The sequence below is a fragment of the Alosa pseudoharengus genome, unplaced genomic scaffold (genome assembly GCF_046254945.1).
Source record: "Alosa pseudoharengus isolate Yale_2024_CS ecotype anadromous, Long Island Sound unplaced genomic scaffold, YU_APseudo_1.1 YU_APseudo_1.1_scf_23, whole genome shotgun sequence".
In the NCBI taxonomy this organism is placed as follows: Eukaryota; Metazoa; Chordata; class Actinopteri; order Clupeiformes; family Clupeidae; genus Alosa; species Alosa pseudoharengus.
In genome coordinates this window covers 25,994,397-26,017,688 of record NW_027468685.1, presented here as the reverse complement: position 1 = coordinate 26,017,688, position 23,292 = coordinate 25,994,397, and the positions used below count along the sequence as shown (strand labels likewise).

General features: G+C 42.9%; 1 protein-coding gene and 1 long non-coding RNA gene across 5 annotated transcripts in view; one reads left to right on the top strand and one right to left on the bottom strand.

Moving 5' to 3' along the window:
- Positions 1–3,479: 3,479 nt before the first annotated feature.
- Positions 3,480–7,119, bottom strand: LOC143140223 (uncharacterized). The gene is made up of 3 exons (XR_012990586.1): positions 6,958–7,119; positions 4,358–4,493; positions 3,480–3,822 (listed from the first exon to the last, which is right to left on the bottom strand). It is a non-coding gene; the product is annotated as an uncharacterized LOC143140223 (long non-coding RNA).
- A 7,087-nt stretch (positions 7,120–14,206) lies between these two features.
- smap2 (small ArfGAP2) overlaps positions 14,207–23,292 on the top strand; it is a 33,046-nt gene continuing 23,960 nt past the window's right edge. For 2 of the 4 annotated variants that reach the window (XM_076302162.1, XM_076302163.1), the window contains exon 1: positions 14,207–14,750. In XM_076302162.1, coding sequence (XP_076158277.1) covers positions 14,648–14,750 — 103 coding nt within the window. In that variant the 5' untranslated portion in view covers positions 14,207–14,647. The remainder of the gene's footprint in view (positions 14,751–23,292) is intronic. The other 2 variants (XM_076302161.1, XM_076302164.1) reach the window with 2 other exon arrangements.

Genomic DNA, 23,292 nt, shown 5'->3' with positions numbered 1-23,292 from the left:
CCAATAGATTATGAGGCAGTGATCTTTGCTGAGGGCTTTTCTGAAAAGCTGGTCTCTTTCAAGTGAAGCAGGTATTTGGGGTCTTTGACAACAATCACTTGAGTCAATAACATCATGATACCTGGGGTAAAGTATTTAACATGTTAGTGAGAACGCCGCACCATGATGACAAATGTCCGGTTCTAGCATTCATAATAGAAAAATAATACCGTAATTTCCCAACTATTAGCCGCGGTTTATACATTGATTTTACTCAATTTCTTCAACTATGAGGTTAATACACAGGGTAAGTTATTATGGTGTTAAAGGTTTTGTTTTTTTAACTTGCATAAAACACTGCCCTGCGGCAAATAAACAATGTGGCAAATACGCTCAATAAGGGGGTTTGTAATCCTACAGTTTTGTTATTTTATAATTAGCTATTATTAGCTGACCAATAGTTGCTTCCTGTATGTAGTCTCCAGTCAAAATGTGCCGTTGCAAAATAGGTCTACACATGTTGCAAACCCGTCTGCAACAGATAGAAATAGGTCAATATATCAACATCAACATGTCATGAACATCAACACATCCTTCCTTGATGTATAGTCTTTCCAAAAGACCTTGTTTGTCTATAGAGCTCTTGTCTTTGAAGCATTTCACCCCACAGGCCGGTACATGTCTGTCTTGAATACATTTCCACAAAGCGTGAGTGAGGTGTGTAGAGCATTGTTACCACACCATAGTAATTTTCAGTGAAATAAATAAACAGGCTTAATCGCCTAGGCGTATCATTAAAAGTTGGGTCACTCCATTTAAGTAAGTTTTTCACCTTTTGAGATGTGTTTTTCACTCACAAAGAAGTAGCCCATGTGTTGATTATGGTGATGATAATGATTATTGTGGAGTTAGAACTGTAACTGCTGATGAAATTATACAGTCTGTAGTCAGTAGGCGTTAGATGTGGACGATGTATTCTGGAGGCCGGGTTCCATTCAAGCCGGCTGATTTGTTGTTGAGCAAAAAAAAAGAATCAATGAAGTAGTTATATGCTTTTTTAAGCCGTTGAATGGTGCCACCAATGCTATTCATCACATGTGTCAGAAACGGCGGACAGCTGTTTGCTTGCGTCATTGCCAAATGCCAACAGTCTCTTGACCACAATGCCCAGTGGGCAGCAAGCACTCTCCATGTACTCAGCGCCGTCTATGCTCCTGAGGGGTGGCTGTGGCAGAATAGGTGGCTAATGACCGGCTACGAGGGCGACAGGATGCTGAGAGGCCCTGCAAATGGACTTCTCGCGAGCAAGTGGCAAGGGAGAGAGAGAGAGAATGAGAGAGAGAGAGTGCTGTTGGGTTGGATGACTCAGTCATCAGTCTATTGGAGATCTTTGCGGTTTTGAATTAAATGGCATATCCTTTTCATGTAAATGGAAAAGCATAGAAATCCAACTGTTGGATTTGCCAACCATGTACTTTATTTTATTTTAGTAATTCCAAAGGGAAATTACAGTGTTCCAGCAGCCATTCAAACACTCATATACATATACATACATACATACATACATTACTCAGAGTCATTATAAAGTGCTATTACTGTGGGAAAAAGAGTCTGCACTCTCGGAGTGCTTTTCTAGTTTTGCATGGCACACTTAATTTCTTAATCTGTCTGTCCATAGGTCAACACTGCCTCCTTACCAAGTTTCTTAAAGGTTTTCACCAACTCACCCCCCCAAGTATACGTGTTTACCTTGGAAAAACAATTTTGAGCCTGGCTTTATCACACTATCTGCTTTTGTGTGTATGCAAATTAGAGCATTTTTAATGAGATAGCACCTCATTTGCATATGTAAACATTAAAATATAAAAAACATGCAATACATTTTTTTCTAATCTTAACATAAGTAATCAACTCAGAAAGTTTCATGGTGATATCTATTATTTAAATATTTTACCCTATTCACCTGTACTGCCTCGCCTTAATTGCCTATTTATGCTAATTATGCAAATTGCCCAAAGTGCAACTTTAGGCAACCAAGTTGAATTGCACCCACTAAGCCTATAGATGACATTTCTGCAATAAAACTTTAGGGTACTCAACATTTCTGGGTTTACTATTGGGCCTATGGGGATCACGACTAGACTATTAGTGTTTGCATTTGTGTATTTGTCTGTGTGTGTGTGTGAATCTATGTGTGTTCGTATGCACATCTGCACACTAGACGTTCCCAAACTGATTTAAAGCAGTCAGATTCACACGCACACATCCACAATTGGTGATCATAGGTTTCCAAGTAGCTATTGAAATATGTCAGCTGCAGCACCCCCCATGAATGGAAATGGCTGTTTGTGGCTATTTTCTTGAATGGGCCAAATAAAGAGTGAGCTAATGAGACCAAGTGTATGCTTATGGAATTTTTAAATCGTAATGGGCTTGGTTGATGGTCCTCCATAAGACCAACATGCCACAAAAATGCTTTAATCTTGGGAGCAACGGTTCTCAGTGACCAAAAGTTTATCTCAGACAAAACCTATATGACCGTCATTGTCAGGGATGGAGGACAGCAGGGTGTCCAGGTCATCAAGAAAAATGCCTTATTGTCCTGGTGGACGGTAAATGACAATCACATAGATTTTGATTGGAGCTGTCACAATGATAACTTGGTATTCAAAGGAGTCGTATTTGTTTGATGGTAACAATGTCGTATATTTCCATTTGTTGGAAATTAGCAGGTCCGTCCCACCCCTCCATCCACACTGGTGCGTGGTATGGAAAAGTGTGTGGCTAATGTAAAGCACAGCCGGCATGGCATTGTTTTCCGGTCCGGTCCAAAAATAGGTGGTTAGTATAGGCAGAAATGAAATCTGCCTTGTTTACTGCGGATTGGATCGGTCTGATAATCTTTTGGTATTTATTGATTATTCATTTTTAAGATCATGCTTACACATATACATTTGTTTTGTAAGCCTACTGTCTTTGTAAAGACAGGCTTGCTTTACTGTCACTGTCTATTGTCTGTCTGTTTATTTGTGTATGTCTTGGTGTGATGTCACAGGGACGCTGGCGACTACGCCGCTCCGTCCAGCATCGTTTGCCTTTATGTGTCAATGTCTTGTGTGTGGAGCGCTTTGGATAGTACATGTTAAATGCACTTTATAAATAAAAATGACTTGACTTGACATGAGTTGGATTATATTGCAAATTTGCTCAAAATTACAGGAGAAGGTTTAGAAGAATGAGGAACGTTTTGAAAGAAATCTAGTTTGACCATTGAGAATACAAATCACGTTAAAGGCATAAAAAGCCCAAAAATATACTTTCAAATATATATATGGTAAAAAATAAATGTTGTCATTTGATGCATTGAACCAGAGTAAGCCTTAGGTTTATTTACATCTGCAGTCCCCAGGTAGAGAGGAATTAGAGCCAATGGACGTGAAAAGACGACATTCAACAAATGACCAGACAGACAGATGATACAATTCACATACAGTATAGCAATCGTGGTAGTGAATTGAACCCACTTTTAATTTATTTGTAAAACCAAATCAGGTGTGTAACTGGTGATGTGTTTGCCAGACTGGGGAAAACTATATTCAAACACATGACACAATATGTAAGATCAAACATGAGATCAAATATGCTGCATGCATAACCATAATCATGCAATCTCCAGGGCTTCTTAAAGACGATGCACACATTTCATACTGCAAGCGGCTTGATTCAGCAAGATCCTGTGAGCTCGGAAACATGTGCCATTCATGCCACTTTGAAGGTATTGTTGCCATGGAAACACCTGCAGCATCTTTTCTTCTGTTGACCAAGGGCACTTCAAATGTTCTACTGAGGAGAGAGCATATTATCTTTGCAATTGAGTATGGTCAAATGCACCTACACTTAAATTTTTGTTTCTGTGAAAAACACTTCCTCTGCAAAATGATATGCACAACATCATTTTTATGCGTTGTCCAAATAGACCACAATTCTGTACATCATGGTTTCTCTAAAGATATTAATTTATCTTGATATCAGATACAAAGAAATCCCTGGTATTCCATGCTTGTTAAAGCAAAACAAAACCACTGCATTGTATTTAAAGGGCTTATTGATTGACTGAATTTTGTCCCACTATTTCTTGAAAGACCTACCTAAGATTTTGATAACTACAATATGTCTTTTTTGCATTTTGGCCTCTCTGCAGGGTCCTGGGCTATGGACACTGTTGTCCATTTCTCCTGAGGAAAGGAAAGCCTTCAGCAATGTAAATAAGGTTGAACAACCTTTTAAACCTGTACTGATGGTGACCAATATTTGCGTCAGGAAACTTGTTGCACACAAAGAGAATCTTCTCCGTCTCAAACACATTGGCTGACCTTACCTTAGCTTTGTTCTGGTTCCGTCTTGTTGCCAGGATACTAATGCCAGTAGCAACTGCAGCAGCAAACTCAGAGGAGAGGGAAGGCATACAGCTGACAGATCTGTCCACCGGAAGTCCATATTGAGGCAACAGTATTCTGAAAGAAAAGTTTCCCTTAGTTAGAGGTATGACTAGGGCATGCCATTTTATCCTTCACATTGATGATGTTTCTTTTTTTACTGTTCCTATATTACTTAGTCATAAGGAAGTACAGAAATATGTTTTTTTTTATTTAGTCTGACCCCTATTTCAAATGGAGAAAGTAATTTGCTTAAGGTGCTTAAATTATGTGCAGCCTCCCAGTAACAGTTGTTCACTGGGGAGATGTGATCTGACTCTACCTATTTTCCCAAATTGAATCCGCTGATTTTCCTCTTTGCATAAACAGGTCATCATCTTAGCACATTACTCTTGACTCATCCATAAAATTGACTCATTCATCCATTGCCTATCCATGAAGCATACTGTGACTATTTTTCCTTTTTTCCTCCAAACAATGCATATGTCTGTGAGATTTCCTCCATCACTACACCATGGGGTCCCCAAGCCAAACTGTAGGGATGAACTTTTTGTAGGTCTCAAGTGCAATGAAATGGTTACATATCATGAGACTGGGTCATGCTGGAATGAACCTTTGCAGATACTGCCATCAACTGTTTGTTTGGTACTACTGCAGTAGAGAAGAAAGATCACTCATAAAAATGACTCACTATAGGTTGGAGGCATTTCAAAGTGTATGCATTTCACACATTCTTTTCACGTGGTTTAAAAATGACCAGTGAATGGACTTAATGGCTCACAGAGAAACCTGTAAAGCTAATAGATGCCATTTGTTTTACAAAAGAAAGACAGAACAGAGAGGGAACCGGATGTTCTAAAATGGTTGGCAGGTAGAACTGCTGACGAAACCTGTCATATGCTTGCATGCCAGGTAAGCTCTCTGCATAAGCTGGAAACCAGGAGAGCAAAAGCAAAAGACACAAAATACAGCGAAAGTATATTTTGTTTCGCCTCACAAACCTACACTGTCTCTGTCTCTATCTCGGAGCTACCATAATGCACACGCTACACAGCCTCACAATGGGAATCTGCCTGCAGCGCAAGGTAGGCTAATAGGGCTGTGTCTGAAGCACATTCACTGTGTTTATATGTGTGTGTGTTAATTGGGGCTGCTATACTGACCACCATTTTGCTGTTTCTAGAAAGCTACTGCTGCACATTGATTGACAGCAAAGACCACACTTCTTTTATGCATTTCACAACAGATGGTGTGTATGTCCCGTATATATTTTTTTGTATTTTATGTTAATTTACTACAATGTCCCCCCACATCTATGCATAGTTGGCTGGCTGTATGTAGCCGATGTTGAAATTCTGAAGTAGTTTGCACTTTAACAATGCTTTTCCAGGCCTAATTGGCCTATTTAGTCCAGTCCTTTGAATATGGGTAAAGCAAATTTTTTCAGTATCCATCGATTGAACATCAAGCTCGCAGTCAGGAAGTGAGAGACCATGCTTCTCTTGTACAGTATGTGTCAATTGAGACACCCATAAAGAGTTGTGGAGATACAATGCAACAGTTAGAAAAGTGCCCATTTAAGCTTTTTAAAGTGCACTCTCCCTTGTTCACACGATAAGATCTTTTTTTTTTAATAATCTCAATCAAGCTCATCATGCTGTTCTAGTACAGTGGTTCGTAAATGGTCTGGCTTTGGGACCCACAATTTCCCATGTCCATTAAGTCGCGACCCATGTACTTTTTAGCAGATACGGTGAGCTACATGGTAAGACATGCCAAGTAGGCCTACTTATTTGGAACATGGTGATTTGGCATTACATTTGTGAAACCTTCAACTTCTGATGTCACCTTTCAAAGCACTCAGGTTTGTCTTTGACAGGGGTGCTTTGTTTCCATGTGGCATTTAGTTTCATGCTCTCATGTGCCAGCAATTCACTGCACACCACACACTGGGGTTTCTGTCCCATTTTGTCCTCAATTTAAGTGAATCCATTTACTTCAAATATTCAGGGTCGTAGCCTATCGCAAAAATTATGTCTACCAGACCTGTCACATAATGGCAATGACTGACATACGAATAAAGTCTATCAAAATAAAGGTCCGATATTAGATCTGATAAGGTAGCTTTTTTTTTTTTTTTTTTAAGTACATTTTTGGGCTTTTTTATGCCTTTAATGATAGGACAGTGGAGAGTGACAGGAAGTGAATGGGAGAGAGAGCAGGGGTAGGATCCGGAAAGGACCACGGGGCGGGAATCGAACCCGGGTCGCCGGCATACGGTGCATGTGCCCCAGCCAGTTGCACCACAGCTGGGGCAAGGTAGCATTTTAAATGGGCATTTTTTTTAACCACAACCTTTGCGACCCGCGGTTCTGCAACCCACTTCTGGGTCCCGAACCACCAGTTAAGAAAAACGGCTCTAGTATATAGGCCATATAAATGATAGCTAGATAGATGCACCACTGGCACATGACCAATGCACCACAATCATCATGACCTATGGGGTCAAGGGGCTGCAATTACATGACCACAGCTCTCTTGCCTGATGAATGATGATTGACGGATGATGAATCTAAGCTGGGGTCTCCACAGGACACTTTCCTGAGAAGCCATTTTTTCCATGCTGTTGTTGCAAAGGCCTTAACCTTGGGATGACTCAGGCTCTGTGGAGTACAATAAAAAATGTTCATGGTTCAGGTAATGAAGCAATACTGAATTCAATCAGTTCCATTGGGTGTAGGAAGTTCATTCCAAGTGGTGTGACACATTTCACAGAAAAACTATCAGGGGTCCTTGCTTTTAGTGTGACAGATGCTTTCAATTTCACTGTGTGCGTTCGCAACGTGTAGGCACTCCGAAGCGTCAATGTGCGCAATCAAGCACGGGGCCAAGGCATTTCGAACAGTATGTCATTGCGCAACTAAACACTATATTGTCTGATTCACTAGGGCAATACACCCACCATCACCACACAGCCCATTGTGCATAGTCTCATGCGATCTGAGCACACTGACTAACCCGCCTTTCACTGGATCACTGGCTCTCAACAACTCCCCAGGGGGATTTCGTTATTACAGCTGAGTCACATCCTGCTCCAGGGTCCTCTCCACTGAGACTGAGTCACTGGATGCAACAGCAGCATTGAGAATGTGAACAGGTCCGCCCAATCAACGCAGTAGACGTTGATAAGGGGCACTTTGCGTTCTGTGGTCTTCTATGTTGTGATTCAGGTAATGAGGCAGAAGACTTTTTAATTGTAGATGGTAAGTGTGGGTTGCACTAATTCTGAGTGTGTGTGTGTTCAGTGTCACCGTGTCTAGTCATTATTTAGTGAATAGAGAAAATGGCACATACTGTTCAATCACACACACACACATTGGCCAAAATGGCCTTTAAAATTGATAACATTCATCTCCTGCTGCACAGTAGTAGCAGTAACTGCTTGTCCACGACAGCATGACGGCTAGAGGCATGTGTTTTGGGGAGCTCTTGTCTTTGCTTGATCTTTGCTCTCCCCAGGCGAGGCCTTGTATAACTCCCTAAAGGTGACAGTATTACCCAGGCCTCAACACTACCAAAAAATGTAGGTGACCTATAAAAGTGTTTTGATGGTCAGAATAGCATTATGATAGAGTGTTCCACTTTACGGCACCCATTACCGGTCTTTTCTGGATGAACTCCATTAAAGCTGAATTAATGAATTATCAAATCCTACTTAACCTGTTCTTGACTGTTTGCTTTCTTCATTGTATTTAAGATGGCACCAAAACTTGTGTGCACAAGATATAATGTGGATGACATTGTTAGGTCTAACCAGGTAATCGAATACTGCGAAAAACCCATTTGTGCATCAAGACTGACATGGTAAATATTACCTTGAGAAACATGCAATATAATAAATACATTCTGCATTCTGAGACACCGTTGCTGTTTGGCTTTCCTTTCTGTTATGCATGAAAGTTTTAAGTCTCACAATAGCACAGTGAGTTGTGTAGTGAGTGAGTGTAATGAGTAGTGAGAGTGACATGCAGTCATTTATGGATGAGTTTTGTATATACATATAAAAAGAGGAAAATAGCTCACATTGCACAAAATACAAGGCAGTCTGTCCATTTGCAGGGGAAGGTGCAGAAGATACAATACAGACACTGGGAAGATAGGCACTGGGGGGCACTGTGGCGCAAATGGCTACAGGCACCACATTTGGGTCCACATGCCTATAGAGACCTAGGTTCGAGTCCAGGGATGTAGTGGAGGCTAAACGCAAGTAAACACAGTTTATCCACCACTGAAATTACAGAAATATAGTTTATCCACCTCTCAAAAGAGTTTCAAAAATCACACTGTATTGTCCACATTCACAATATGTACACTCATCAACACTCTAGGAACCATTTAATACCTCTGGTATGATTATAAACATTGGACAGTAACCTGCACCATCATCAAACATGTTCTGAATGCTTTTTTAAAAAAATCCGACACCACATGGCGCAGTCCTCCTTACTGTGATCACAGAATTCATAGTTTACCCCCCTCTTATTTTACCACTACACCCCTGTTCGAGTCCGACCCCAGTCACTCCCCAATCCCACCCCATCTCTCTCTCCCACTCTCTTCCTGTCACTCACTTCACTGTCCTATCAAATTAAAGGCATAAAAGCCCAAAATCTATATAAAAAATCCATTTAAAAATAAAGAACATATAGGTACTCATAACCCCATTTTCCCAAACAGGAATTATTAGGGGTCCAAGCAGCGAAGCTGCGGGAATCCTATTGCTTTTGTTCTGATTTTTAACCCTTTCATGAAATTATGTTTCCGCAGCAAAACCGTATCCGCAGCCATAACCGTAATAGGTACAGACACAAATGGTTCACCTTTGGTCCCAAATGAGTGCATGATCTCACAAAAAAGAAATGACCGAATTCTGTCCATAGGGGGCGCTATAATAAGCAAATATGCTTGTATACAAATATGTTTTTGCTCATATCTCATGGAACTGTATAGCTTGGCTTGAGATGGGGTCTGGGAATTACACATTCATTTTCTCGTATTTGAGACGTGGTTTACGAATGCCCAGAGTATGCCCAGAGAATGCACAGTTTATTGGACACTACGAATGTCTATCAAATGTGTCTGTATGTAGCTCATAACCGCTTCGGTGTGTCGTCATCATCTTGCGGTCCCCTGTCCGTTCTCTTTTTCTTTCCTCTTGTTCCTTCTGAGCTCCTGCATCAGATGAAGTCAGCCACGCCAATTTGACCAATGGTCAATTCCTCCAATCTCCTCCTAGACCGTTGTTCCGATTCCCACAGAATTCGGTACACATCATCTACAGACCAAGCCTAACAGATTGTCTTTTTCCTATTTTCGATTCGTGGCTCTGTTTGAAAGTTATGCATCAATCAATTTTTAGGATGCGGCCTATAATGATTCTTTTACCTATATCATATCTTGTTAAGGTCCAATCCTATTCAAACTTGGGTAAAACATTAGTCCTATTGTAATTGGACCTTAGTGCAGCCTTTGACACTGTTGATCACAACATACTGTATTACACAGACTAGAGCACTGGGTTGGAATCAATTGGGTCAAATAGAGTCTTCGGGACTCTATTATATCTACAAGAAAGGAGTTTGTTTGTTGCCATCGGCAACTGTACCTCAACACCAACGTCCTTGACCTGTGGTGTTCTCCAGGGGTCGATGTTGGGGCCACTATTATTCAAACTTCATATGCTCCCACTTGGACAAATCCTCAAAAAAATTGATTTCCTATCATAGCTATGCCGATGACACCCAACTTTACTTAGCACTATCGCCAATGGTCTCCTTGAATCTTTTTGTCAGTGTATTGACAAGATCAACAACTGATTTTTTAATATTAATAATTATATTTGGTAAAAAGGAGGAAAGACTTAAGGTGGCCACTCTCCTTGATACTAAAGGGCTTTTAAAAGCAAAGGATACTGTTAAAAATCTTGGTATCATAATTGACAGTGATCTAAATTTCAACAGCCACATGAAAAGAATCTAGGAAATCTACTCAAAATAAACTAAATCAACTCAATCAAATTTTTACCACCTCAAAAACATCACACTTAAAGGTCTAAAGTCAAAACATGATCTAAAAAAAATATTTATGCATTCATCTCTAGTAGGATTGATTTACTACAATGGACTTTTCACGGGCCTTCCTAAAAAGACTATCAAACAGCTTCAGATGATACAAAATGCAGCAGCTAAGGTTCTCACGAAAACTAAAAGAACTGGCCAGATTACTCCAATACTGAAGTCCCTGCATTGGCTTCCAGTAAGTCACAGAATTTACTTTAAAGAGCTTTTTCTTGTTTATAAATCACTAAACAAAACGAGACATGATTCAACAGTACACACCTTCCAGACCTCTCAGATCTCAGGAGAAATACTTGTTAGAACTAAACATGGTGAAGCAGCTTTTAGTTGTTATGCAGTTCAGTTCTAGAACCAACTTTCAGATGAGATCAAAGTTGCCCCAACTTTATCCAGTTTCAAATCTGGACTTAAGACCAAACTTTTCGCAGATGCTTTCTGCTAATTGATCAAATGCTCAATGTCCAGTTCACAGAGCACTCTTCGGGGTGTTGTTCCTTGTAATACTATTACTGTCTTTAGTTGGGCAAAACGGGATTATGTGAAGTAGTTGCCCTGTCATTTTAACAGAATAGACAGATTGGGCATAGTCAGAGTGTAACGGCTCGTTCTTTACGGCTCGACCGCTTGAGAGTTACAGCTCTACCGGGTTTCTCTGAAACTCTGAGTGTTAACTATTTGGGTGTTGATACTCCACGAGGGGGACTATCACTATTGGTCAGGCATTTTGGCTCTGAAAGGAAATATTTGTGTGCGCGTTTGGGACTACTTCAAGAATAAGGTGCTGCTGTTCAGTGGGTGCTAGTATCAGTATCACTGAGTAATCATTCTATGTTGTTTTTTATGTCTTTTAATTATTACTTTGTAAACACTCTTATGCTTACTAGGCCTATTACCTTGTTTTTTTATGTTTTCGTTTTTATTCTTTACTTTTGAAACTATTCTTTGACTATTACCCTTTTATGATTTTATTAGCTATTACTGTTTGCTTTCGTTTATGTAAAGCACACTGAATCACATCTTTGTGTAGGCTATGAAATGCGCTATAAATAAACTTGACTTGACTAGTGTGTTTTGCTTGGTCCTTGGTTAAAATATAATGTACGTTGTTTTGGACAAAAGCGGCTGCTAATAAATCTAAATATAAGCATAAACAAACGCAACGTCCTGCACAATCGCTGACTGCACCTTTAAGTGCCTTAGCCTACTTAAGGGCACAATAGTGGCAGCAGAGAATTGATACCATGACAGTTCAGGCTACTACATGCTATCCTGGCTCCTCCCCCATTAGGGAAAACTGTCTGATCAGTCTATTAGCCATTAGCAATTATGGAGTCAAATGTGTGTGGGGTGGGGGGTACTCCAGGGCAACTTAGCTCGAGGTTAAACACCTTGCAATCTAATTGACAAAGAAGTCCAGATCCCCACCTGCCCACCACCATGCTGGTGATGGGCCTGGGTCTGAAAGATAGAACACAGTCTTTTGTTAGGGGGGTATTATTATGACCGCTGCGCAGCGAAGCGGCGGTCATATAGGTTTAGTCAGAATTTGTTTTTTTTTGTTTTGTTTTTTTTTGCCCAAATTTCCGTCAATGAGTCCCGGGACACTGAAAGACCGGGGTACACGAAACTTGGTGGGCATGTAACCCCACATGGATAGCATGGAACCATCGTTTTTCATTTTGATCTGTAGCCCCCCCGCTGGACTGGACCCCCCGAAAGGAGGGTAGGGCAGACACAGTTTTCTGTGAATATCTCGAAAGCCGTAGGGTTTAGTAGGACCATTTTTTTTTGTATGTTGATCTCAAGGGGCCATGTCAACCCATTCCATAACCACTCATTTCATGTATAGCGCCACCTAGTTAAACACAAAAAAGTAAAAATGAGGTGTTGTAATCACAGGTATCATAGTCATAGACCTAACATAGTCAAAACTGCACGAAATTGGAAGTGTAGGATCATTATGACACCCTCTGTATGCACGCCACATTTTGTGGAATTCCGTTCATGGGGGGCCACACAATAAATTAATTTATGTTACTATACCAACTGGCCTGTAAGTGGCCGGAGACAGTTTTCTGTGAATATCTCGAGAACCGTAGGGCCTAGCAGGTCCACCTTTTTTATGTATGTTGGTCTTAAGGGGGCATGTCAACCCATCTCATTACCACTTATTTCATGTATAGCGCCACCTAGTTAAAAATTAAAAAACAAAAAATTAGGTGTTTTCATCACAATATCTCTGGCTGACAAGGTCAAAACTGCACAAAATTAAAAGTGTAGGATCATTATGACACCCTCCGAATGCATGCCAAGTTTTGTGTACTTTCGTTCATGGGGGGCCTTACAATAAAATAATTTATGTGTACATTTAGTGACGTACACCAACAAGGATTCCCGGGACACTGAAAGACCGGGGTACACAAAACTTGGTGGGCATGTACCCCCACATGGATAGCATGGAACCGTCATTTTTCGTTTTGATCTGTAGCCCCCCCGCTGGACTGGACCCCCCGAAAGGAGGGTAGGGCAGACACAGTTCTCTGTGAATATCTTGAGAACTGTAGGGCCTAGGGTGACAATTTTTTTCCGTATGTTTGCCTCCAGGGGTCATGTTAACCCATTTCATGTGCACACATGTGCACAAACAGATACACACACACACACACATACATTCACAGTAATCATACGTATGACACATACTCACACAGTAGACATATGTACGCTTGCATGCACAGGCACATACGCAGGCACACACACAAGCACGCACACACACACTCACACACACACACACCCACACACATAACATAAACATAACACAAACAATCAAGAATTTCTCAGAATTATGAACAGGCAAGATGGAGGTGGGGTTGTATAAAATTAATTTTACATGTGAAATCTATGAACTAATCATGTTTTGGTACTTGTTGTCTAGCAGATACCAGTGTGGATAATGCAATTTAGTGAGACAGTTAGAATCATATAGGCCTTTCAGCGTGATTTCTTTTTGTGGAAAAAATGTGCTGGACTGGGCGGCGGTCATATTTTGTACCGCTCTGCGATACATCTAGTTCAAAAAGCTTCTGTCCATGGTCCTGAAGTCGTGCAGGTCCTGGATGCGATCGCACCCCCTTAGCAAAAACACTAATAGCCTACACTGCAGTATACTTTTGCAGTGGAGGCCAAGAATTTACTCTGACTTTGGCCCTTACACTTGATTACTACGGGTAAACGGTTTATGCTTGGCTGTGACCTTTAAATGCACAGAAAGTAGCAGTATCAAGTCTGTCTGGTTATGCTACCAAGTTCTTCATTCATTTTCTCTGCACATGACATGTCACATTATTTGACCAACAGATGGCCCCACAGGATAGTCTAGGCTACTAGCACTGCATATTCAAGCTTTCACGTCATAGCCTACTTTTTGAAAGAAATTGCTTATCGATGAGATCATGTTGATACTGAGCGATAGGGCTCTGAAAAGAGATCACTGTACAATTAATTTAATTTGAGGTTAACAAAACTGATCTCGATTACTATAGCCTATGTTTAGACCTACTAAATCTTACAAGTAGCCTCCTCCTGTAGATGGCAGCAAAATTCCTTTTACACTATTACTTATCATGAGACTTAACAAGAGGCAGGAGAAGAATACAACCCGTTCTGTAGTAGTGGGGTTTAAACGTGAACACGGCAAGCTAGCGTATTAGTGTTGGATAGTAGGTCTGGTAACGGGAGTGCTCCGCTGTCTGCTGTTTGTACTTGGCTTAAGACAGAGGCGGAGACAAGAGAACACCCGGTTGTTTTAGAAAGAAAAGATTAATCGGCTGCATCCATCATCTAAAGAAGCAGAGACAAGAGCTACTCTCTTCTTTTAACGTAAGTTTGGTTTGCTAACTAGCTAGCTTGCTGGTTATTAGCTAGCAGTTGTCGGCTAACGTTGCCAGATAAGAGATAGGCTTGTCCCTTTCTTTTGCAAATAAATTTACGTGTCCTCTTCAAAACGGACGCAGCAGCCTACTTTTTTCGTCTCGAGTGTCCTCATAAAGCGGAAGTTATTGATTGCAGCGTAACCAGCGACAGTGGGAGAAGAGGAAAATGACGGGGAAATCAGTGAAAGACATTGACAGATACCAAGCAGTCCTTACATCCCTTCTGGCTTTGGAAGAAAACAAGTTCTGCGCCGACTGCCAAGCCAAAGGTAACGCTTAGCTTTTTCGTCTCACCATCGTGACTTATGTTGCATGACTCGCCCCGTTGTTTAGCAAACCGGACGGTTCCCAGAAGAGTCATTTCCAAGCAAGTATAAATGGCTTGGCAAGCCTTTAGGTTGCCCGTAACCTCTGCACCCTTTGCGGTGGTGGTGGAACTTCTTTGTCATCTTCACTATCGGGCATGGGCATGAGCTTAGCAAATATTTCGGTCTCAGTCAGGTGCAAGCAGTCAGTGTATTTTGAGCACATTTTAAGCATGATGTGAATTCTCTGTAACTGAGAGACCACCTGCGTTTGAGCATGTGATTTAACGAGTGTGTTTAGTTTTAACGTCGTTAAATATAACTCTTTCAAAATCCTGATGATTCTCCTCTTGCTTTATTATCCTGGGTTGGTTGCTTAGTTTTCCCATTGAGAAATACCTGCTGAGTGCTGAACGTGTCGGAACAGTGGTGGGTGTATAGTCATTGTTGAGTTTAGCTGCCTATCTTTTGTTTCATTGCCTAATTCAGGAATGACTTCATCGGCCTTGCGGTTACATGTTTAGCAGCACATCTTGTTTTGCAACAATACTTCCTGTTTTGACTTTTGCTCAGATTGCAACGTTATTATCACATCCTGATAGGCTACCTATGCGGAACAACCCCTGCTTTACTGAAAATGAATATCTGTTTCAGACTTTCATGAGGCAGGGCTTTTTGTTGATTTATTTGAATGATGAAAGATTATATAGCTGAAAAACCCAGAATTTAAAGTTTGAATTGTGAATGTTATATAAAGATGGTGAATTATGGAAAGTCAAGTGAAGTTGTAGCCATTTCAACAGCACCATCCAGGCCTGTGTTCCAAGCCTACAGATGTCCTTGTCACTTCTTCTCAAGACTGACAGGTGTTCTTAACCCTTGACCTTTGCAGTGGACAGTCCTGTCTGGCCTCTGGCTCAGGGCTCAGAAGGGGATGTGATCCCGTCCGTCTGTCCTCACCGTGGCCTGGCATTGGCTGGCTGTAATCTAAAATCCCCCCCCCCCCCCATCCATCTCAAGCTCTCCCTGACCCCCCCCCCCCTTCTCTCTTTCTTCCTGTCACCTTTTCTATCAATGTAGCAAATCTGCCAGCACAGAATTAAGCCCACCCCTCCCTCTCTCTCTCCTCTCCTCAGTTCCAGGAAGTCACGTTCACAGCCCAGTACAGTTTAGGAGCAGGAAGCTCACGCTGCACACTGATCTGGCTGGCCGCTCTCAAACCCCCATAAACCCCCACCTCCACCCAACCTGCTCTACGTGCCTGAATCGCCCGCCGGCCCTGTCGCCTTTCACAAACCTGCTGTGGCGGGGGTGACCCACTGACTAGAGCACAGAGACAGATATAAGCTGCAACCTCGATGTCACGGTCATGGGTATCAGTGCACAGCATCTGCTGCTCATCACAGCAGGGCCAGTTATTCAGTCAGTCAGTTAGCAGCAGCAGCACTCTGAGTGCTTTTGCTTGCTGAAGACTGAGGCTTATGTCACACTTTGTCATGCTTTTGCTGGGGTGACCCACTGACTTGGACAGAGGACTTGGACAGTGGGTGTTATGGATTCTGAAGCCACTGTCAGTGCACTGCATCTGGTCCAGATCACAACATAGTCTTGTCAGCATAGCAGTACTTTGCTTTTTGCTAAGCTGCAGACATTCTAGCCTCTGCACACACACACACACACACACACACACACACACACACACACACACACACACACACACACACACACACATACACACACACACACACACACACACACACACATTCACAGAAGCACAAACACAAACTGACTCTCAAAACACAATTTTCAACTCCTCTAGAGAAGCCAGTCACTTTGGCTTTCTGTTGAGCAGTTTTGGCAGGGCTTTGACTGGGGTGCCTTGAAAATGAGAACAGCGCCTGGAGCGCTGGAAATCTGCATGCATGTTGGGGGAAAAGCCCTGGATGGCTTCCATCTGCCTGTGAAGCCGTGCTGCTGCATGGTGTGTGCGTGTGCGTGTGCGTGTGCGTGTGCGTGTGTGTGTGTGTGTGTGAGTGTGTGTGTGTGTGTGTGTGTGTGTGTGTGTGTGTGTGTTTCTCAGCGCAGCTAATCATGTCAGTGCTTAGACTTATTAGCAGGCTTGTTTGGGATTAGTGGTTAGGCTGGCGAAGGGAACACAGTGACTGCACAGCGGCTGCATGGTGCTACGGCTACAGAGCGCTCCCTGTCCCTTTCCCAGCACCGCACTGTGTAGGCCTGTCCACTATTGTCAGCCAGTAGTGGTTTTGTTTGATTTCCACATACCGCACTTTTAATGTAAGCTTATCTCATCGGAAAAGATTTGCATCCAGCTAGAGAATGATTTGCCAACTCAAGAATCAGGTCACCCTGGTCTTCTCTTCTCCTCTGCTGTTGCTGTAATCACTCTCTGCAGACATCATGGTTTGCCTGTGTCATGCTATAGCTGAGTCAGATTGGTGTGCTTGTTGAAAGCAATGATGGCCAGATAGTGATGGTTAATAAGAACTAGGCTAGCCTACTAAACACAAGCCTACTGAATACAAACCTACTGAACGCAAGCCTACTGATCGTTAGCCTACTGAACGCGAGCCTACTGAACGCTAACCTACTGAATACAAGCCTACTGAACGCGAGCCTACTGAATACAAACCTACTGAACGCAAGCCTACTGAACGCAAGCCTACTGAACGCGAGCCTACTGAACGCTAGCCTACAGAACTTTTTTGCAGGCCGGAACAAATTGTTCATGACCGCTCCCTGTTCACATTTTTTATCTGTCTGCTGTCTCCATTCCTCCCTCCCTACCTCATTGATCATATCCTCCTTTTTACTGAAGCTTTCATGCTTAGTCCCATTTTTGTGTGTGAGTGTCCTTTCTGTGTGTCATCATCTCTGTGTCATCATCTCTCCTCTCATTCCCCTCTCTCTCTCTCTTCTCTCTCGCTCTCTTTTCCTCACCTCATCCTTCTCCTTCTCCATCTTCTTTTCCCTCGTTAGTTTTCTGAGGTAATAGAGTGTTTGTATTGGAGGTGCTACTCTGTTGAACCCTTTCCCATGAGTCATTGCACCCCCACATCTTTCATGGCAGTTTGTATTCTCTGTGGTGTGTGTGTGTGTGTGTGTGTGTGTGTGTGTGTGTGTGTGTGTGTGTGTGTGTGTGTGTGTGTGTGTGTGTGTGTGTGTGGTGTGTGTGTTATACTGTACAGGTCATGCAGGGTTGTCAAAGGTAGAAGCACAGAACATCCCCTGGATGAGGAATAGACCAGGGGGGTGTGTGTGTGTGTGAAGTGTGTCTACTCTGCGTACAGTGTGTGTTTGAGTTTATGGGTTTATTATGCATGGGAAGTTAGTGGTGTCTACAACTGACAGGCACTCTCACAAACCTGTAGGGGTGGGGGGAAAGGATTGCACTTTTATGCAGAAGCCAACTTATTGGAGGTGGGAGGTTAGGGGGGACTTGTTACTGCCCCCTTATCTGGTATCACAAAACGGTGTATTTGATAATACAGCTCACAAATTACAACAGCCAACTCTAAAATTTCCATCGGGATGAATAAAGTATCTATCCATCCATCCATCCATCCATCTATCCCTACTATACTGGTTGGAACTTGGCCAAGATGCAGTTCACATTTGTCCAATCGTAATTTGTCTAAGTAAACTGCCATCTATCCTGCTGAGTGCCAGAGGTATTCTGATTCCCACAAGACTTTGTCACACGGACTTGCAAACATCAACAATTGTCCGTATACAGCAGTCAAACCTAGCACTGCGAGAAAAGGGGTGTATTTGGGAGTATACGCATTTATGTCTTTATCAAGACCAGCGCACTGAGGGATTGTCAGATCAGCAATGTGTGTGAAGGGTGAAAATGGAGGTAAGTTATAAATGGTACCTCCACCTTAGTTGTAGCATATGTCCTAACTCTTCTCAGCTGGTGCAGGACATACATGCAGGACGCTACCACTGCACCAGAGGAAGTAAAGAGTGACCCTCTGCAAAGCTAGGCGAAGGGGAGGCCATATGGCCGCGACAGGCCTTTCACACTTTTGGCAGCGATCTCGCTTGCACTCTGCTCTATAACACGGTCACAGACATGTTGTAGCTGGGGTGACCTAAAAATGGCCGTAGCGGCTTCTGAAAGTAAAATAAGTGCCTGATGTCTGCACTTGATCACAAAGTAGTTAGCATATCTTTAAGTTTTTAGTTTTAAACATATCATGTCTCCAGAGTCCCCACTTCAACCGCAACATAGAATAATTGCTCTTTAAGCAATAGCAATCCAAGTCGCTAGGCTCTGCACAAGTTTACAACCATGAAGAAGTTGGTAAACAGACATGCAGGAAGTATGATGGGAATCAGGACTCACCTTACTGACTGGTTCAATTAGCCAAATTCACAGGGAGATGCACAAACACAGAAGGTGGGGGTGGAAAAAGAAAGGCTGTATTGTGTGTCTCCTGATTGAATCATAGGGAGCCTGCTCCTCAGTTGGAGATGGCGCACCGTGGGGGTGGGGGTTGGATGGGGGCAGGGGGGGGGGGGGTCACATGAGTGGGCCTATGCATACTTCATAACCTAGGTAATTACACAATACAGGCTTTCACCCACTTCTGACATCACAGTTTTTAAAAAGCACATACTGTAGCCTGAAGCAAACGTTCCACCCACGTTCTGCTGAATGTAGGGCAGATTGTTGTATTTAGGTTATTGGTTGACATTTTGGTCAAGGATCGTAATTGGATTTGCGCAGTAATTATTATAATTTTTTTTCAAAAAAGTGAGCCTTCCTAATGAAATGCCACATTTGCCTTGACAGGCGTTTGCAGGAAATGTTAAGGTACGGCAGCAGAGAAAGTCGAATGAGCTATGTTAGAAGAGGAAGCGGTCATCGCTGACCTCTCAACGGCTTCCTTGGCTACCCAGAATCTAATTTGCATGCCTGTGTTCGGCTGGTTACCATGGATACCTCACCTGTGAAGCTGTTGAAGAAGCTGAAGGGTATGGGATGATTTTTGGATGGAGGAGGGGGGGCTAGGAGGAGGAGAGTGGTGTGTGTGTGTGTGTGTTTGTCTGTAGGTGTGTGTGTGTGTGTGTGTGTGTGTGGGTGTTTGTCTGTGTGGGTGTGTGTGTGTGTGTGTGTGTGTGTGTGTGTGTGTGTGTGTGTGTGTGTGTGTGTGTGTGTGTGTGTGTGTGTGTGTGTGTGTACCCTCTTCAGGGAAGTCCTGGCTCTGAAATGGCCCTCCTTGCTGCTCATTATCACACACTCCATATCTGCCCAATCATCCATGGGCTCTTCAGCTCCAGCATGCTTCATCAAGAGTACTCTGTGTGCCGGCAGAGTGTGCCACTGAGCGTGTTGGGGACTCGGCTGGTGACTCAGTATAGCTTTATGTTCTCACCAACGGTGGAACGGTTCACAAAATCCACTGTTATTGTTTGGGTCTATATACATTGTTGTTAGAGATGCAGTGGCAGGTGCCTTTAGGTTCAAGAATGTACCGTGACATCCCTGTTTCTCACTAGAATTCTTGCATGTGAGTAATATTGTCACCTCCCTTTTACCTGTGCATAGCAAGTGGAATGGTCTTTACACACACACACACACACACACACACACACACACACACACACACACACACACACAGAGGTCATGTTGTTTTTAAGTGACATTGCAGGTGTGGTGTGAGTGTGGCGCAGTGCAATGACTCAGGTTTGGTGAAGGTTATTTTAGGTGAGAGGGCCGTACTGTAACTACATGAGGGAACTGGAGCTTTGGACAAAACGGCACAATGAAAGCTTAAAAACATTTATTTTACTGCAGAAGTGCTAGATTTGTGTAATTGCATAAATCCTATAAACCAACTTGCTAATATGCTACATAGCAGTAATGGCAATCCTATTAGCAAAGCTGGTATGGGACAATTTAAGTTGTCATTGTAGAGAAACACCAGGCAGTGCTAGCTTGTGATTTCATGGTGTCATCAGAGGGTGTCATAATGATCATACTCTTCAAATGTTGTGCAGTTTTGAACATGTAAGGCAAAGATACCTGCTTTTTCATTTTTAACTAGGTGGCGCTATACCTCAAATGAGTGGATATGGGATGGGTTGACATGCCCCCTTGAGACCACCATACGGAAAAAAGTTGGTCATTCTTGGCCCTACGGTTCTCGAGATATTGACAGAAAACTCTGCCTGGCCTACCCTCCTTTCGGGGGGCCAGGTCCCGCGGTGGGTGACAGATCAAAAGGTTCCGTGTCATCCTGGTGGGGCTACATGCCCACCAAGTTTCGTGCAGCCCGGTCTTTCGGTGTTTTGTTGACACAAAATTACTGAAGGGAAAAAAGGAAAAAGAAAAAGAAAAAAACTCTGACTGAACTTATATGACTGCTGTTTGCTTGTGTGGTGGTCATAATAAGCTTTTTTCCTATCAGCAGTGAATAAATCACACGCTATCTGTATCTGAAGACATGTCAGAGATATTTAAACAAAATGGCTGCCAGACAAGTATGTCTGAGATTTTTGTGTTTAGGAAAATATCAGGGCAAAAAAAGCTTAGGCATCTGGGCTTCTTTGGGCATACAGAGAGAGGTCATTTAGCCAAAGCAAAGTGTTTTGCTTTAGCCTTTTATGTCAATATTATCTCTCCAATGTCTTGACCAAATGTGGCAACACTGGACATGCTGTATCCATTCTCAAGCAGGTTGCCAAATGCATAAATATTGCAGTGATTTCCTTAAAATCACTGTATCAGAATTATTTCACATGTACGTGACTCCATCTTCAGATAGCCTAGTCAAAATGCTCTCTACCAAAGAGCCTAAACTGAGACCTGTTGTTGTCAGACAGGCTTAAAAACAGACCAATATAGTCTTTTCCGAAGAGGGACTCACGTGGATCAGTTCGAAGTAGTGGCATTGACTATGGAAAGTCATCACTGCGTTTACATGTATTATTCAGGAGTAGCTTTTACCCAGAGCCGCTGTTAGTGAGTGAAGCGTGTGTGCATTTATTAGCCTGCCTAGGCTGGCTTAGCACTTACGACTCCCAGGGAACTGTTGATGTTGGGGTCATGATCTAGCAGCCCTGATCACGAGGATCATGCCACTCCACACTAGCCTAGGCTAAGGGGCATTTAAGGCAGTTCCCCATCTCCTCATGTGTCAGTTAGATGCAGCATTTATCACTATTTGCGCATTTATAGTTTTTGCAAATTTGGTTTACTGTATACCTGATGGCAAGGAGACATGGACCTCATTAACTGTATGGATTAACCCTCCAAGACTAAAAGGAGACTTTAGGACGAGGCTAAACCCATATACAGGAAACTGTCCAATAATGTGAAATGTCATCTCATGTCATGTCAACCTGCAGATGCTGCTGCAGTGATTTAGGGGAATTAGGCCTATTAGTGTCCCAGTGACGGATCACGGACGGTCCATTTCCACTGCCTCTAAGTGTAGTCTCTGAATAAACCATGGAGACCATATGCTCGTAGTGGGATCTGCTTGGTTACTGATGAGGTCAGTGGCTGGCCTAGAGATATAGGCTAAGGCTATATGCCGTCGATCTGGGTCGAGGAGAATCCCCTCACCAGAGGGCTCGCTGCCTAAATATATAGCCGCGAAAATGGGGACACTAGAATTCCCTCTGAATTAATAATATTAAGAATACCGTAATTGCATATCAGTGGATAATGGCTAAATAATGTCTAGTTCCTAGTTGTGAGGAAGTCTAGACAGATCAGGGTCCGGTGGTTTCTTATGTGTGTTTTAGGTGTGTTTTAGGGTGCATGTGTTGCTGATTGTGTTGGTGGATTCACAATCAATGGGCTTTGCCTGTCTTCTGTGTGCTTGCTGACACTTTGAAGCTCAGCAGTCGTTTTAGCACCTCATTAGGGATTGGCAGTCAGACCCTGTAAGATCACACAGCCTGATGTTTCTGTGCAATCCGTTTACATTGGTGAGAAATGGGCTAATGCCACCCCCCCCCCCCCTTCATTCTGTGTGTGTGTGTGTGTGTGTGTGTGTGTGTGTGTGTGTGTGTGTGTGTGTGTGTGTGTGTGTGTGTGTGTGTGTGTGTGTGTGTGTGTGTGTGTGTGTGTGTGTGTGTGTGTGTGTGTGTGTGTGTGTGTGTGTGTGTGTGTGTGTGTGTGTCGTGGATATGGGGACTTAAGCCTCGTGGGATCTGGGCGAGCTCACCATGTGCACGCCGTCTGTTCCTCTGTCTGTGTGTGTGTACATGAGACGTTTTCTCCCACTGCAGTCTGCACACTGTAGTGTACCTCTGATTCGTGTGTGTGTGTGTGTGTGTGTTTGTGTGTGTACTCGGTACACATCACTCTGGCTGAATCACAGGCATCTATGATGCAGGAATCAAAGTCCAATGTGTTAGCTCTCTCCGACAGCCTGTCTCTTTCATCGACTCTTCTCGTCTCTCTCTCTCCTTTCCTCCATCGCCAGTTTGACTCTGCTGCCCCTCTGCAAAATTCCACTTTCTTACG